This window comes from Terrapene carolina, unplaced genomic scaffold, assembly GCF_002925995.2.
Source record: "Terrapene carolina triunguis isolate 2854851 unplaced genomic scaffold, T_m_triunguis-2.0 Scaffold192, whole genome shotgun sequence".
NCBI lineage: Eukaryota > Metazoa > Chordata > Testudines > Emydidae > Terrapene > Terrapene triunguis.
Window position 1 is genome coordinate 2332319 of NW_020664543.1, and position 17539 is coordinate 2349857.

The 17539-nt window shown below is 48.2% G+C and overlaps 1 protein-coding gene across 3 annotated transcripts in view; it reads left to right on the top strand.

Moving 5' to 3' along the window:
- The window catches only part of RPTOR (regulatory associated protein of MTOR complex 1), a 285614-nt gene that overhangs the window by 248597 nt on the left and 19478 nt on the right, over positions 1–17539 (top strand). For 2 of the 3 annotated variants that reach the window (XR_003899854.1, XM_024201510.2), the window contains exons 26-29: positions 4824–4938; positions 5510–5634; positions 6930–7034; positions 12508–12555. Coding sequence is in view for 2 of the 3 variants with exons in the window: in XM_024201510.2 (XP_024057278.1) it covers positions 4824–4938; positions 5510–5634; positions 6930–7034; positions 12508–12555 (393 nt within the window). In the remaining variant the exon portion in view is untranslated. The remainder of the gene's footprint in view (positions 1–4823; positions 4939–5509; positions 5635–6929; positions 7035–12507; positions 12556–17539) is intronic. The other variant, XM_024201511.2, reaches the window with a different exon arrangement.

The following is a 17539-nucleotide window of genomic DNA, read 5'->3' on the forward strand; positions in this document are numbered from 1 at the left end:
CTCTCCAGCAGAGATGGCCGTGCAATCCAATAGAAAGAGGGCCCCAGCATGGACTGATCGGGAAGTCTTGGATCTCATCGCAGTGTGGGGCGATGAGTCCGTGCTTTCAGAGCTGCGCTCCAAAAGAAGGAATGCTAAGATCTACGAGAAGATCTCCAAAGCCATGGCAGAGAGAGGCTACAGCCGGGATGCAACGCAGTGCCGCGTGAAAATCAAGGAGCTGAGACAAGGCTACCAAAAAACCAAAGAGGCTAACGGACGCTCCGGATCCCAGCCCCACACATCCCGTTTCTACGAGGCACTGCATTCCATCCTGGGAGCGGCCGCCACCACTACCCCACCCCTGACCGTGGACTCCGAGGATGGGATCATGTCGGACATGACAGCGGACGGGGAAGAGGAGGAAGGAGATGAGGAGGACGAGGCAGTCGACAGCGCTGGCACCGCTGATTTCCCCGACAGCCAGGAGCTCTTCATCACCCTTACCGAGATCCCGTACCAACCGTCCCCATCCCTTACCCCGGACACAGAATCAGGGGACGGATCAAGCAGTAAGTGCTGTAAACATGTAAACATTTATTTAAAACAGAACGGTAATATTTATACTATTAACAATGTATATTTATAAAAGTGCTGTAAACTAGTAAAAAAATAATCAGGTACAAAACAGGAATATTTACAAAGGTAACAAATGGGTTTTGCATGATTTCTCTGTCTTAGGCTCTTCTCAATTTAGTCCCAAGTATTTTAAAAAAATTTCACAATGTCCGTTACTACATGATTCCCAGGCCCAAGACGCTCCACTCCAAAGTCCCAGTGCACCTACGCGAAAATCCGGTCAATGTGGCCGGGGATCGACGAGAAATCCTCGTAGGAGAACTCCTCGTAGGTCTCGTGGAGGTAGAGCTCAAGCCTGTTGATCAGGTTCCGGGGTAGGGCGATCTTAGTGGGCCCTCCGTGGTAGCAGACATGTCCCCTCCATGCCACAATCAGGTACTCGGGGATCATGGCCCGACATAGCATGGCGGCATACGGCCCCGGTTTCTGCATGCTTTCCCGCAGCATGCGTTCTCTCTGGGTGTCCGGGATCCTCAGGAGGGTGATGTCGCTCATGACGCCCTGCTTTGAATTAGGGAGGGGACTGTTAGTATTGGGACTGCTTTACAGCCACGCGGTGGAGGGAGAGGGGCAGCATACAGGGATCTTTCCCTGGGACAGCCGCGAGGGGGTGGGACAGGGGCAGAGTTGATGCTGTCCTGATTGCTGGCAGCAGAGACTGGCATTGCTTTCAATGTGAAAGGAGGCCAGTGCTACAGCTGGAGTTTTAAGCAGCCACAAGTCTGCGGCTTACCATTATTGCCCGCTCCAGAAGTTCAGGTCTCCAGCCACAGTTCTCTGAACACTCCAAGACCTCCGCAAGTCCACAGGCACTGAAGGCGACGGCCGAAAATTCGACCTTGTCCTGAGTGCGCATGTGAGAGGTTCAGTGCATGGTCTTGTTCACAGAGAAAGACTAGGTTCTTTGTATACAATTTCATTTATCTGTCTCAGGAATTCACTCCCTTTTTAAAATTCACACAGACACATCTGCGACTGTCTCCCAACCCAGCCTGTCAGCACACTCCCAGAGGCTAGCGCAGATTAGGCGGAGGAAGAAGAAGACGCGTGAAGACATGTTCACAGAACTAATGGGCTGCTCCCGAGCCCAGGCAGCCCAGCAGACACAGTGGAGGGAGAACTTGTCACAAATGCACCGAGCAGTCATGGAACGGGAGGAGAGGTGGCGTCAGGAGGACCAACAGGCTACTGAAAAGCTGCTTGGACTAATGAGGGAGCAAACGGACACGCTCCGGCGCCTTGTGGATGTTCTGCAAGACCGGAGGCAGGAGGACAGAGCCCCGCTGCAGTCTATCTGTAACCGCCCTCACCCGCCACCAAGTCCCACACCACCCTCACCCAAAGTCCAAAGAAGGAGGGGCGGCAAGGGCCGTTAAAACTTTCAATCAACCCCTGCAGACTGCTCTAGCAGTAGAAGGCTGACATTCCCCAAAATTTCATAAGTCCTTTCCTACCCACCTCACACAAGCCCCCGTCCAAGTTTCACCCCCCACGTTTCATGTCTGGTTCGCAATAAAATGTTTGTTTCTGTTCATTACTGTTTCGGTCAGGTTCTTTTGAGGGAGAGTCTGTCTGGAGGGGGGGAAGGGGCTTGGTAATTGGACAGGACAGTCACCTTTAGCAGGCTACAGAGGCGGGGTCAGGTCCAGCATCAGGACACATACACAGTGCAGTCACTGGTTACCCTGGTCAGTCTGGGAGGTGCTTTTCATGTTTTGGGGGGGGGGGGGTTGCTCTGTGACTTTGTGGCGGGGGAGGGCAGTTACAGATCTTATGCAGCGGTCCTTATCCTGGCTCACAGATCCACGCAGCAGGGGATCTGTAACCCTACCCCCCCTGCCAGAAAGTCACATAGCCGACACATACACACAGTCCCCCCCAGGAGTGCTGGCAGGCTCCATTGAAATAACCAGTCCACCAGTGCGGAGCCTGTCATTCCGGGAGTTTAGAAGTATCATTTGCATCAGAACACTGAACCCGCCCCCCGCCACAGTCTGCGTCCCCGGTTTAAAATATTCCCGCGAAAACAGCAATACAGACAACGGTGTTCATTAAAAAATCGAAATGATTTTATTTTTTGGGAAGGGGAAGGGGGTGAAGGTTGTATGTAACTGGAGAGGATAGTCAAAATGAACTGGGTAAAGAAACGGGGGCAGGTTCAGCTTTTCTGTCCACAAACTGAAAAGTCACTGGTTGCCCTGCTCACTCAGGAACCTAGCTTTCAAAGCCTCCCGGATGCACAGGGCGTCCCGCTGGGATCTTCTAATGGCCCGGCTGTCTGGCTGGACGTAATCAGCAGCCAGGCTATTTGCCTCTAGCTCCCACCCCGCCATAAAGGTCTCCCCCTTGCTCTCACACAGGTTGTGGAGCACACAGCAAGCTGCAATAACGATGGGGATATTGGTTTCACTGAGATCACAGCGAGTGAGTAAGCTTCTCCATCTCCCTTTGAGACGGCCAAAAGCACACTCCACCACCATTCTGCACTTGCTCAGACGGTAGTTGAACAGTTCTTTTTCTGTGTCCAGGGCGCCAGTATAGGGCTTCATGAGCCAGGGCATTAGCGGGTAGGCTGGGTCCCCGAGGATGACTGTAGGCATCTCCACATCCCCAAGAGTTATTTTGTGGTCTGGGAAGTAAATACCTTCCTGCAGCCGTCTAAACAGACCAGAGTTCCTGAACACGCGAGCGTCATGAACCTTGCCCGGCCATCCGACGTAGATGTTTGTAAACCGTCCCCGATGGTCCACCAGTGCTTGCAGCACCATTGAAAAGTAGCCCTTTCTATTGATGTACTGGCTGGCCTGGTGGTCCGGTCCCAGGATAGGGATGTGAGTCCCATCTATAGCCCCACCGCAGTTTGGGAATCCCATCGCGGCAAAGCCATCTATGATGACCTGCGCGTTTCCCAGGGTCACTACCTTTGGGAGCAGTACCTTGACGATTGCCTTGGCTACTTGCATGACAATAACCCCCACGGTAGATTTGCCCACACCAAAGTGGTTCGCGACTGACCGGTAGCTGTCCGGCGTTGCAAGCTTCCAGAGGGCTATGGCCACTCGCTTCTGGACAGTGAGGGCTGCTCGCATGCGGGTGTCCTTGCGCTTCAGGGCAGGGGACAGCAACTCACAAAGTTCGAGGAAAGTCCCCTTCCGCATGCGAAAGTTTCGCAGCCACTGGGATTCATCCCAGACCTGAAGCACTATACGGTCCCACCAGTCCGTGCTTGTTTCCCGGGCCCAGAATCGCCGTTCAACAAAATCCACATGCCCCATTGCCAACGTCATGTCCTGGGCGCTGGGGCTCGTGGTTTCTGACAGCTCTGTGCCACTCTCCGACTTCAGGCTCTCACGGCGGTGCCGTAGCCTCCTCGCCCGATTTCTCTGCATCTGCCTCAGGGAAAGGTGTATGATAAGCTGCGAGGTGTTGAGAACGGCCAGAAGTGCAGCGATGGTCGCAGCGTGATCCATGATCGCAGTGCTGTGGCGTCCGCGCTGTCACTGACCAGAAAAGTGCGCGAACTGATTTCCCGCCGGCGCTTTCATGGAGGGAGGGAGGGCGTTAGTGACGGACGGATGACGACAAATTTTTTTTACCCAGAAGGCATTGGCGGCTCGACCCAGAATTCCGATGGGCAGCGGGGACTGCGGGAACTGTGGGATAGCTGCCCACAGTGCACCGCTTCCAATATCGACGCTCGCCCCGTTAGTGTGGACTCACAAAGTCGAATTACTGTCCTTAGTGTGTCCTTAGTGTGGACACACACGTTCGACTTTGCAATATCGATTCCACATATTCGATTTAAGTAAAATCGAATTACCCTCGTAGTGTAGACATACCCTTATTGTTTATGTAGCACCATAGGTGTCTGTGGTGCTGCTAAGCAAAAGAGTTTTGCTAGACCAGTAGATCAGCGTCCCGAAGGGACTCCTGATCACCAGATAGGTTACGGTTAAGGAGGCTTTGGGAGGCAGAAAATGGTGAGGATTTGGCAGATGCTAGTTGGGAGTAAGGGGTGGTGTGGAAAAAGGCACAAAGTCTGGTGGGACAAAGGAACTGGCCAAGTGTGACGCTTGGAAGGATAGGAGGGTGGGTTGAGGATTGAACAGAAAGAAGAGAGCAATATCCTTTTTGTGGTTTGATTCCCAGGTACTGAGTCTGGGTTTTCTCTCATTTCCCCGCTCCCTGTGTCTCCTCCCCCCCAGGTATTTCACGGCTAGATGATCAAATCTTTCTGAACAGGAATCCAGGCGTTCCTTCCGTGGTGAAGTTCCATCCATTCACACCATGTATAGCAGTAGCTGATAAAGACAGCATCTGGTAAGAGTTTCTGCCTTTCTGATCCTGAGGGATTGGCTTCCAGGGTCATGACTGCACATGTAAGGACTGTCAGCCACAATGATGGATACCAAGTGCTCTGAATTCTTTGTTGGGGGGATGATATGCTTGTCCTCATTTTCTCCCCCATCCACTTCCATAGCTATTCTCCTTCCAGCTGAGATGGGGCGGGTAGGGCTCCTTCTGTAGCCTCGCAGCATTGTTGCTAGTATTGTCCAGAGCAACACATAATTCACCCCGCCTCGGGCTGAACAAGTCTGCATCTCTCCTGTGTTAAACAAATAAGGTGGCCTTTTGTGTCAGTAGGTAGAGGATCCTCATTATAACTAGATTTGTAACAGGTTAGGATATTAATCTTATTACTTCCTCTGCAGAAGCCGGAGATGTTATAGAAAGGCTTTAACAAAGAGACACTCAATACTCTTAAGGAGAAAAACAAATTAAATTGGTACCCAGTGCATGTAACCTTTAGTGGCACTTTAGTGAGAAAGCTGCTTTTTACGGCTTGTGCAGTGAATGCAGATCTGACCTGATATTCCGCTACCTTTCCCAGTTTTTGGGATTGGGAGAAGGGGGAGAAACTGGACTATTTCCACAATGGGAACCCTCGCTACACCAGGATCACAGCAATGGAATACCTGAATGGACAAGACTGCTCTCTGCTCCTGACTGCCACAGGTGAGTTCAGCCTCAGTCACCAAATGGTCAAAGGGCAAGAGAGAGGAGGAATCATTTCCAGGCTTCAGATGCATGTGAGATGTTCTGATCCCTCCCCTCTCCTTTATGGGGCTGGTCCAGTCACCCTTCCATGGGAATTCCAGGCCTGGGAGGCTCCTGGGAGAAGTTTATGGCTAGCAGGTTTGAATAATTTAACTGTTTTGAGTTGAACTTGATACACTAAACACTTCTTGGTATCATTTTCAATCACGATTGCCGCCTGATTCATTTGATGAATGGTTTTGAGTCCTCGCCCAACACAGTTACAAACCATGTTACAACCTTATTGTATAGATGACCCATGGAGGCAACACAATTTCAGTCAGCACTGTTTTTAATGGAAAGGAAATCCTGTCCACAGCAGACAGGGAAACCATGCTACAACTATGCTGTCAAATATTGTTACTAACACAGGTTTAGCTGTAGAGTGGGCATGGCCTGCCGGTATATTTTTTTACATTATAATTTCTCAAATGGCTCCAAATTTCTCTGCAAGTCTCTTCCCTGTCCCTGACAAATCACCTGGGAAAAGAACTTCTGTAGATTGCCCTATTGTAGGATAGCACAAAGTACTGCTTTTTCCATTCGTCGGCCTCTGGAGCTGTGAGAGGGATTTACTTCTTCCAGGGAACTGTTGTAAATCTGACGGTCTGAGTGTTTTCAATTGTTGTTCAAAGTCAGTGCTGAAGTGTGCAATTATGGCATAATTAAGAAATGTGTGAGAGGGATTCTGAGACCTCTAGGACATTTCTCTTTCAAATTACTGATTTTTAGCACAAAAAAGTTTCACTGGGGGGGAACAAAACGAGAAGAGACATGATGCTGGTGTGAAGGGCTTGTGCCAAGAAGGTGGGCTTTGGTGAAGCTCTCGTACTGGGTTGTGTTTGGTATTTAGTAGAGTACTTTGGTTCTCAGCATTGATCGAAAGGAAGGAAAAGAGATAAGTCCTAGTGAAAATGAACTGTTTCAAAGAGAAGGATTTACAACTAATTTAAGGTGTTCACTCTCCCAGTGCAGTCCCCTGTGAAATAATCCCCTGGTTGCATGGACATAAGATTAGCGAGAAGAAGAACCCTAGTGAACAGGTGTAGGAGAAATCATTCAGAAAGGGGCCTGGAAGGTCAGGTGACATTTTCATTCCATTTAGGAGTCCATGATTGCAATTCCAGGTTATCTTTCCTTTCTCCATCTGCTCCCCCGTAACTAAGTGACATCTGTACCAGCAGTGACATTGCCTTTTTTCTATGCTCCTCAAGATGACGGTGCTATCAGAGTGTGGAAGAACTTTGCAGACCTTGAAAAGAATCCCGAGATGGTGACTGCCTGGCAGGGCTTGTCGGACATGCTGCCAACCACACGAGGTGGGTCTGTGCTGAATTCCCATCTGGGGGTAGAAATAACTTACCCTGGTGGGACTTTTTCTAGGGATAGGCAAAGTGGAACAAGTTGTTCTATTTCAGCCTTCAGTAACATCCTTGTTAACAGTCTCTGGGCCTTGGAGTGGAGTCTTACCAAGCCTTGGTCAGGGATTCCTTTTCCCCTTGTCCACATAAACCTCAAACACAAGCTCTTCTGAGCGAAGCATGACTAGAGTAGCCAGGTGGGGAGTAGCCGTGCAAGAGGGTAGAGATGGAGGATAATTCTCCAACAGTGGAGTAGAGGAGTACAGCCACGTTGTCCATCAGAGGCGCCACTGGAGTTGCATGGAGCTAAGCTAACTTATTTTGCTCCTGAGGAGAGAACTGTAGAACAAGGGTGTACTGAGCACTTTCCTACCCTGAACTGGTTGTAGCAGGTGGTTATGTCTTCCCCGATTTGGGTTTTATGAATAGCTCACCTATTTCCTCTTTCCCTTTGATTGGCTGCTCACCCTTTGCACAACTTTGCACGTTGCACTCGTGACCACACTAAGCTTGTGTTCCATTTTAGCACTTACTCCCTGTCATTTATTGTGGGTTGAGAGTTGGTAGAAGAGTGGGCAATCTCATCTGATATGTACAGGACAGTGGCACAATCAGACTCAAATCACCTTGGATCTTAAAAAATACCAAGCTAGTCTGCATGCGGAAAGGCCACCCAGCCGTGCACAATGCTGAAACCAGGAGTCTAATCCGGGTGACCGTGAAACCTGTCTTAGGGTATTACTGGGGGGGATGCTCTCTCCGTCCAAGGCCTGAGGATACATCAGTGGTCTGACAATTCTCCTCTGTCACTTGAATTCTGTAAATCAAGGCTGGATGTCTTTTACAAAGATCTGCTGTAGCACAACCAGCGGTTTGGGGTTTGATGCACGTACCACTGGGTGAGATTCTCTGGCCTGCACTGTGCAGGACGTCCGACTAGATGATCGTAATGGTCCATTATAGCCTTAAACTCTGGCTGCTCTCATTTCTCAGCCTGTGTAGCTCATCTCAGGAGTCTGGCATAGTTCACTTGAAAACTCCCTGGTGCTAATCCAGTATAACTCTGTTAGACCCTATGTAATACTGTCCGAGCCTGTACTTGGTTCTTGGTGACTTGTCAAACAAGTATTTCCACCCATGTAACAAAGGGCTTGTGTACGTGAACATTTAATTCACAGCGAGCTGGGTGTGAATCTGCCCCACACTTGCCGGCCTCCCGCTAACTGTCCATGCGCACCTTGCTGATGGGCGCCATCAGTTTATGCAGGGTCCACATGAACTGTGACTAGGATGCTAGTGCAGGGTAGATTCACAGCCCAGCTTGCTGCAAACTAAATGTTCGAGTAGACATGCCCTTTGTTACAAGGCTGGAGATATTTGTTTGATAAAAGCTTGCAGCAAACTAAATGTTTGTGTAGACACGTCCAAAGGCTAGCAATTTTTACAGCTCAGTCTTACTTCCCATGTGTCTCCCTTTAACATCCCCCACCCCCCACCCCCATTTTCCTGCTTCTCTTGTTTGATGGCTTTTTAGCTATTCATTGGATTTTACCTGTGCTGCTTTGTTGGATTCAGGACTGGTGCCTCTCCCTTCACACCTCACAGTGTGTCCCTGGCTCTGTGGTAGTCTAGTCAGGGGAAAGTGTGATCGCTGTAACTTCAGGCTCTGTACCACACTGTCATACACGCACATAATTAATTACAAACTGCTGGGAGTTTGCAGCGTGCTGTGAAAATTGCCATGATTGAAACCTGCTCTTTGCAGGGACAAAAGCAGGAAGGAGCCGATGCACTGAGCTGTTAAGTGCCTGGCTCCCTATTCCTTCTGCTCTGGAGCAGAGGAGAGAAAATCGCTAGCCAGACACGTCAAGCTGCACTTTTGACTCTCAGTCGGTTGGTTTCTCATTTCTCCATTTCTTTTTCCCTAACATCAGCCTTTTTGAGTGATGCTGCCTAAGCTTTTCCCTCCCAGGAATCAGGATATTATTTCCATTGTCCTGGTAATGGACTCTCCCAAATCACTGGCCTCTAGGAATTCCCCAAGGCTCCCATTATCATCCACTCCTTGCTGCATAATGAGTAGAGTTCACAGGAGATGCTGACAAATGCAGACTGAATCCCTTCGGGCTTGCTCCCATTTTCTCCCCCAATACCTACACGCACCTTTAATCAGAGCAGGGCATTTGTGGCTTGCATCTTGCTCTCCGCAGACCTTGAAAGCAGCAGCAAAAGGAAGGTCCACAGAAGCAATATTTGACATTGCAGAATAGATGAACAGAAGCAAAAACCGATTTAGTTGCAAGTGTCGAGAAGTTGTGCTTGCCAAGACAGCAGTGCTGAAACTTTGAGTCTTTTTCCCTTATGCATCCTCTACACCCTTTCCTTTCCTGTGGTCTCAGCAAGTCCAGGCTTTGCTGCTTTCTTTGCTTTTCAACCAGGGAGTGATTGGATTAGATTCAGAAGAAGAGAAATGTAGATTTCTTTGTGGGGAGAGAAATAAACTCATTCATTTCAAAAGAGCCACATGAAATGATTCCCTGGGAAATGAGATTCTCGATTGAAGAGCTAGCTTTTGCTGCAGATACTCAGGTTACAGTCCAGCGCTGAAGCGGTTATGTTCGCATTCTCAATTTTCTGCGCCTCACTTCCCTGTTTTTTTACTAAGGATGTTTACATTAAACCAGGAGTTTTACTGGAGTTCAGCTACTCCTGCTGTTGATCTTCCTCTCCCTTCATCCACACCCCCAGTGTCAGAATCTTTCCTCTGTGACTTGATCGTCTTCTCCACAGCAACCAGGATGCTGACTTTGCATGGGCGTAAGCATCAGGAATAGATGAGACATTAAGAAACACAACACCTTTCCGTGCAATTCTCTCATTTGTGAAGAACAGGCTAGAGTGGGGAAAGGAAGAGTACGCATAGCGCTTAATAGAGAAACCAGGGTACTTCCTACAGGGGTCTGAAAGGCATCAGCAGGGTGTTTTAAGTGATGGGAGTTCCATGGCTTTAGCGCAGGGATGGGCAAACTGTGGGCCACATCCGGCCCACCAGCCATTTCAATCCGGCCCTCGAGCTCCTGCTGGGGAGCGGGGTCTGGGGCTTGTCCCGCTCCAGCCGGGGAGCAGGGTTGGGGACCACTCTGCGCGGCTCCCGGAAGCAGCAGCATGTCCCCTCTCTGGCTCCTAGGCGTAGGGGCAGCCAGGGGGCTCTGCTCTGCACGCTGCCTCCGCCCCAAGCACTGCCCCTGCAACTCCCATTGGCCAGGAATCGCAGCCAATGGGAGCTGCAGGGGTGGCACCTGCAGACGGGGCAGCTCACAGCAGAGTTGCCTGGCTGCACCTCCGTGTAGGAGCCGGAGGGGTGACATGCCGCTGCTTCCAGGAACCACTTGAGGCCACCCAGAGCCTGCACCCTCTGAGCCTCTCCCCACGTCCCAACCCCTTACCCCAGTCCTGATCCCCCTCCCACCCTCCAAGCCCCTCGGTCCCAGCCTGGAGCCCCCTCCCGCACCTGGAACTCCTCATTTCTGGCCCCACCCCGGAGCCCGCACCCCCAGCCAGAGCCCTCACCCCCTCCTGCACCCCAACCCCAATTTCATGAGCATTCATGGCCTGCCAAACAATTTCCATACCCAGATGTGGCCCTCGGGCCAAAAAGTTTGCCCACCCCTGCTTTAGCGCAATAATTTATATCACAACGGCAAAGTAGTCTCGCCTAGTGTCCATCAATCCTCACCTGGCTGAGATGCTTGAACCAAACCAAAGTGAGGCCATAACCACATAGGAAAGTTGCAGCAGTTTAACGTAAATTGGTTTTAAACAGATTTAGTTAAACTGGTGCAACCCTCGGTGTTGACACTTTTATTCTGGTTTAAGAGATTCTTATTTTGATCCAGTTCAACCTTTTCCCCAGCCATTTAAGCTGAAATGGGTGGGGGGGGAAGCTGCTCTTAAACCAAAATAAAAGTGTCTAATCGGGGTTGCACCAATTTGGGTTCACACCATTGGTTAAAACAATGCAACTTCCTTGTGTGGACAATCCCTAAGTCCCCGGCCAGAGGATGAAGTCTGAAAAAGAGGCAAAACGCATGTTGTTAATAGCCCAATGTTTTGAACTAGGCAAAAATGAGATCTGCAAGTGCAAAACTGATGTGGCGTTTAAGGAAAACTTGGAGCATTTTCTAGTGAGCAGTGTAGGAGTTGCTGTAAAGATGTGGTCCTACTGCTGTGGGCATTGGGGTTCAAGCATTTACCATAAAAATAGGGAGGTTTGCAAGTCAGTGGCTTTGTGAGTGGCTGGAGATCCCAGGGCTGTCAGATAGGTGAGTAGCACTCTGTCTGTCCTCAGGTTTCACTCAAAACTTGCACGGTCTGGCCCAACAGTGTGTGTCATGCAGCTTCACAGCTATGTCTTTGAAGACAAGAAATGGTGCAAACACTTCCCATGAGTGAAAGTGCAACTTTCACATTGTTCCTTCAAGATAAACCGTAGAATGGAACATAAACTGCCACCTCCAATCTTAGCATCTCAGCTCTTTTAAAACTCAGGTTTTGGGACTCAGAGGAGTGTGTGGAAACACAACCAGCTGCCTTGAATCCATCTACTTAAGTGTTGTGTTCCCCTCCCAGTTCCTCCTGTATACCACTTGCATAAGCCTGCATTGCTTTCCTTTGTCCGGACTAGCAAAGAGAACCAGCGTGTGACTCCCAAAAAAGGCTCTGTATGAGACCTTCCTGTTACCAGGATCGCTTTCTGAACACGTTGAGTCCATAGGCAAGACATAAGCAGGGGTCTCAACAAGTCTTTAAACACAGCCATACCCTGTGAATGTGCTGCCGTCCTGCAGCTTCTTTTGCTCTCCAGGGTTTATGAAGGTTTAAAACTAATCCGTTCTACAGCTAATTCCCCACTTAAGAGTTGCCTAACGAGCATCTGTAAATTTTCTCTGAGTGTTCATTAGCAATCCACTGAAGTATGGTGCAGGAGAACCCATTATACTGCTGCTCAGCCACACTCCAGCCTGAAATGTTTTGTGTTTGGTTTGATCTAGACAGATGTTTGTCATGGGTCATTTTGATTTTCCTTTGTCACTCTCCAATGAGATGCATTTTATTGTATACCAAAGAACAAAACTATAAAAAAGGATCTAGAGAGCGTCCAGGTTCAGGGAGAAACTTACCAATCAAATCTGTGGTGTTGGCGAACAGACTGAAGCTTGTTAATGGCTTCCTAGGAAAAGGCTGCTGTGATTAAAACCAAACCAGTGCCTTTTCTCTGGTTGGAAGCATGTACTTGACTTGGTGCTGCTGCTTTTCCCTTCACTGTTCTTTTCCTTTACTTTGAGTTGCCTTTCTAACCCTTTCAGATTTATTTTGCTTTGGCTGACCCACTTACCCTTAGCATCACCCCTTACTCCCTGTCTTCTCACAGGTCTGGCCCGAAGGGTTTCAATCTATCTTGACAGAAGTAAACAGGGAGGTGAGTGCTTTCTTTCCTCTTACCTATGAGCAGCTGGGGTGGGAAGGGCCTTCTAGTCAGACTTGGCATCCCATTGAATGTCAGCTGGAAGGCTTTGCTTCTTCTGTCCCTCCCATTCCTTGTCTTGTATATATGTAGTTAATGAACAATGGGGAGTGTAATGACGAGTATTTGATGCTATCTGGAGGGACCAAGGTGCTCAGTGGCGAGGACAGCAGGTTAATCTAATGTGGCTGCTGTGGTGTGGGGGCCTTTTGCAGGTGGGAGATGTGGGTAGTCTTTTGAGTACATAAAGCTCCTTCTTCGGTAGGAATGTTTCAAACCATCCTTGAATAAAAGGGTTTGAATGACGGCTTCCAAATGGTGACAACAGATATCGCACTGAGTCAGTGGGATTTTTGTTTGCGTGTTGTTAGTTAAATGTATGACATATCCATTATATCAAACAGTGATGAGAAAGAGACTAGCTGGTGCATCTTTGTTATCAGGCTCTGTCTAGTGGGTTGAGTCCTTTGGCTAGTACATGTCTGGTAAATATTTCAAGCCCTGCCTTTACCTTCCATAAAAGTGTATGTAACTCCCCAGCCTTTGGCTGCGGAAGCCTGGGGGTTTGTTGGACATGAATCCCTTCTCTCTAATGAGCCCCTGAAGAGCGAGACAGATGGCGAACTCCTCAGAACACCATTTCTGTGTGTGTGTGAAAGTTGACGTAATCTTCATAGGCTGTTCATTAACTATTAATATTCGTTAGCTGAGAAGGGCAGGAATGTGTCTGTAGTGATTAGCAGAACAAAAGTGGTTGTATCAGTGTGCGTGATTCAGAGCTCTCTAATTAAGGGCCTTTGCCCTCTGTCTGACTGTTCAAGAAACAGAGCTGTGGGATTGGACTGTGCAAAGCTAATGTGTTACTAATAGCATCCTGGCTTTGCTAGGCGTTCACTGGCAAATTGAAAGGCTAAAATTAGAAAGTCTTGGCCAAAGGGAATTCCCTGTTCAGTAACTGGGCATCAGCTTAAGGAAATGCCAGACTCTCCCATGCAGGATCAATACTGCCAATGCTATGCAAGCAGCACTCTGTCCAGAGCGCAGAAATAGCTGTGAATCAATAAAAACGAGCACAACTGTTTAGCTCCCGGGCATTCTCCTAATGGAAAATGTAGCAGGGATTTCCCCATCTCTGTTGTGGAGGGAGTTCTCCAAAATGTACGAGTTTAACCATTTGTCTGATGGCCAAACAATCCAGATACGCCCATGTCAAATGCACATGTTCTGCTAAAGCCCCAGGGGCATCCTTACATTCCATTGACTTCATGGGCCACAGCTGGGGTACTTAGATTGTTAGCTCTCTGGTGCAAGGTGGCACATTGTCTGGAGTGGTTCACGACAGCAGTGCCAACCTTATAGCAGACTGTCAAAAGGCAAGGCAGCCACCTCAAACTGGTTGGACATTCTAGAATTAATTTCGCCAACCCGTTAACAAGTATGAACTCCTGAAGCACCTCAACAGTCTTACCATGGAGTCACAGACAGTCCCCTTGGGCATTCCAGTCTATCTGGCCACCTGGGCAAGCTGGGCTAAGTGATAGGTGGTTGCCATTCACCAAAGATCACAAAAGTTTCAGGTTACTCTCAGTCCCAAGAGATCAGGCACTTACCCCAGGTCAGATCTCTCACCAAAGACAACACTTGTCAGTCGTATCGTAAACTGACTAAGGCTTCATTAACTAGGAAAAAGAAATGAGAGTTATTTACAGGTTAAAGCAGGCAAACATATAAACACAAACGAGTTGCAGTCTATGGTTTTAAAAGGTGGGAAAGCTGTAGGAATCTGTCAATACTGAATGTCTTTTAGGGCTAACCCAGGTTGAAAAATGTTCTTGTTCACTATCTTTATTTCCTTCTTTCAGAATTCAAGCTGATGGGATGAGCCCTTTTGCACACAGCCTGTGCTGGGGCAATTAGAAAAGTATTTGTATTGTAATGTTCCACAGTGGCCCATTTAGTTTTGATTGTCCTCCCTGATGGGCAAAAGATGATCCCTTCTGACAGGCTGACCGGTTCAGGGCAAACACTTTTTACAGTTATAAAGCAAAAACTTAAATATTACTTTATAGCATGTGATAAAGATATTGTAAGTGAGATTATTGCATGCAGCAACGTACAAGCATTTCATAAAGTCTAAACACATTATTATAAGTTCAATACCCAACTTAACCATACTAAGCCCTGCTCTACGCTACAAACATACGTTGGAATGACTTTGTTGCTCAGGAGTGTGGAAAATCCACACCCCTGAGTGATGCAGTTAGACCAACTGAGCTCCCGCTGTGGACGACGCTGTGTCGATGGGAGGACTTCTCCCACCAACATAGTTCCTGCTCCTCAGGGTGGTGGAGTACATACAGCGACTGGAGACACTCTCCCATTGGCATAGGTAGTGTCTTCACGAAGCACTACAGTGGCACCTCTGCAGTGCTGTAAGTGTACACAAGCCCCAACACACTGGGGAAACACTGGTTTACAGCAAGGAATTTGTCTGTGCTTGGCTGAGGCCTAAAGCCTGGGCAAGTCCTGGCACCTGGTTTGCCAGCATCACGAGGGGACCATTGTTTTGTTCTCTGTCTGTACACCGCCAAGCACAATAGGATCCTGGTCCATGAATGGGGCTTTTAGACACTACAATAACATAAATAAAAATAATGAAAGCCCAATGGCAGCAAAGGTGCTAAGTAACTACCTAGAGGGCATGAGGCCACAGCTTCTTGTTTGTGTCTAGATTGGCCCTGGAGCCTCCTTAAAATGCTGGTGTGAAAAGAGGACAAAGTTGCGCCAAAATAACTATTAAAATTAATAATTTTAATTCACATCTTTTGTTATTTCCATGCAAGGCTGTGGTGTTCCAAAATAGGAATGGCCTAGAATGGCTAGACATTTAAAACCCAATTAGTTATTTTTCAGTTCAGCACACCCTAGAGAGGCAGAAGGCTTCTGGTTAAGAGGAGGTACACAATGGAGTTCCTTTGAATAACGTTCTACAGTTAGTATTGACATTTCCACACATCACCTCTCTCCATGTGCCAACGTGAGCTCAGGTTGTGAAAGTGAGTGAGGAAAGGGGATTTCCTTTGGGAGTATTCACAGGTGAGCAGACAAAGTCCAGGCATCAGAATCGAATGGTGGGGATGAAATAAACTCAGAAGGGATTGTATAAATCCTTGAAAGCGTATAAACTTGAGCATCCTCTTGATTTTCTAGCCTTGCGGCTCTGTGTGTGTGGAGAGAAGGCTGGAGTAGGAAACCTTTTCTGTCTCCCCTCCACCCACTTTCCACCTTAGTTGGCTCTGTGGGGTTTGTTGATTCAGATACGAAATACATGTATTCACTCTTACCTCACGAATGGCTCTATTCTTTTCATCCCAGGGAAGAGAAAACAGCATGTGCTCGCCAGCTCATTCCCTCCCATCCGTTCCCCCAGCACTCCCAAAACAAAATGAAAAATTTCAAATATCATATTCTGAAAGAACAGGAGCTTGGCCTCTCAAGGCCTCCACTCTGCCTTTTAATAAAACTGACACTTTCTCTGGCAGTAAGTAAGCAATCTGGATAAGAGAGGTGGGGGCTGCGGGGGGGATGCAGCAGTTGAGATCTCAAGGTATTAAAGTTAGCAGCCGGGGGAGGGGGTGCCGGATTCCAAGAAGAGATGTCGAGCTAGAGTGTACAGGAGTTTGTCAGCTGTGCTATGGAGGAGGCTGCAGCAGACCGACTGCCTGCCCTAATACACAGCTAGCCAACAGGGGCCAGGTGCTAGTGAGATAAAAGCCAGAGAGGGCCAGCACGGGAAGAGGAAGGTAAAAGTGAAACCCCAAATCTCTCTTGAGGGTTGGTATCTGCTCCTTTGAGGGTGGAGAAATAGAGAGAAGCACCTTAGGTAAAGACAGTTCCTTTGTGGAAATAAAGTAATTGGAGAAGCTGCAACTCCAGGACAAGGGTTTTGGGTGTTTTAAATTAAATTCCCAGAGTCACAGATACTTTTCCTTTTCTCTCTGTGTCACTGGAGGTAGTGCTTGGCATGGAAAGAGTGTCACTTAAAGATACATTTTAGGAATGAATGAAGAATGAGGTAATGCAGTCTTCCCACTGCTTCTTTGAAATTAAAATGGAGATACACCTCATTGCTTACCCGGGAGGGCCCCTGTTCAAAAGATCAGCAGGGTGTCTCTGAGATGCTTTGGTATTGTGGTCCATACAGGCATTTGCAAACTCATCAAAATGCCAAGTACAGGTTGGCCACATTCCAGCAATGATAAAAATAAGTGCACACAGTTGGAATGAATCTGCTTTCAACACCAGGGTTATTTATTGAAATTTATACAGGGAACTATCCCATCGAGATATATATCTGATTTTTAGAGGGAATCCTGCAGGGAACAGCCGTAGAAAGTTACCGCTTCAAGAACAGTTGTTGATATGCATTGCCCGCATATCTTTTCACATCATGCGGAACTGCTAGCCCTTGTGTTAAAAGGCTCAGCTAAAACCCCTATCAAAATTGTTTTCTTGAGTTGTGGAAGACTTGTTGTGTTTTATCATCCAAGAATGTAAGAAAGACGTGGTCTCAAGAAATGATGTTGTTAAAGGATCTGTACTGTCCAGGTTCATGGTCCTAAAATTCACGGGTTTTTAAAAATTCCACAAATTCAGTTACCAGATTTTCCTATGGGTGCAAGTGTATCGCACCATTCCCTGCTTTGTCTGCCCCATGCTGGTGAGCAGGCAGGAATGTGGGGAAATCCGTATCAGAGACTCCATCTCTATGGCTCACTCAGAGTGGAGGATCGTGTACTCTTTCAATATGCTGCCTTCTCATTGGGGCAAAGCACTGGCCGAGCAGAGTGATTGCCCAACATGCTCCAACCTGTACACCAAAACACAGCTGGTAGACCTCACTCTAAGTCCGAACATCCTGGAGATGGGTCCCTCTTAA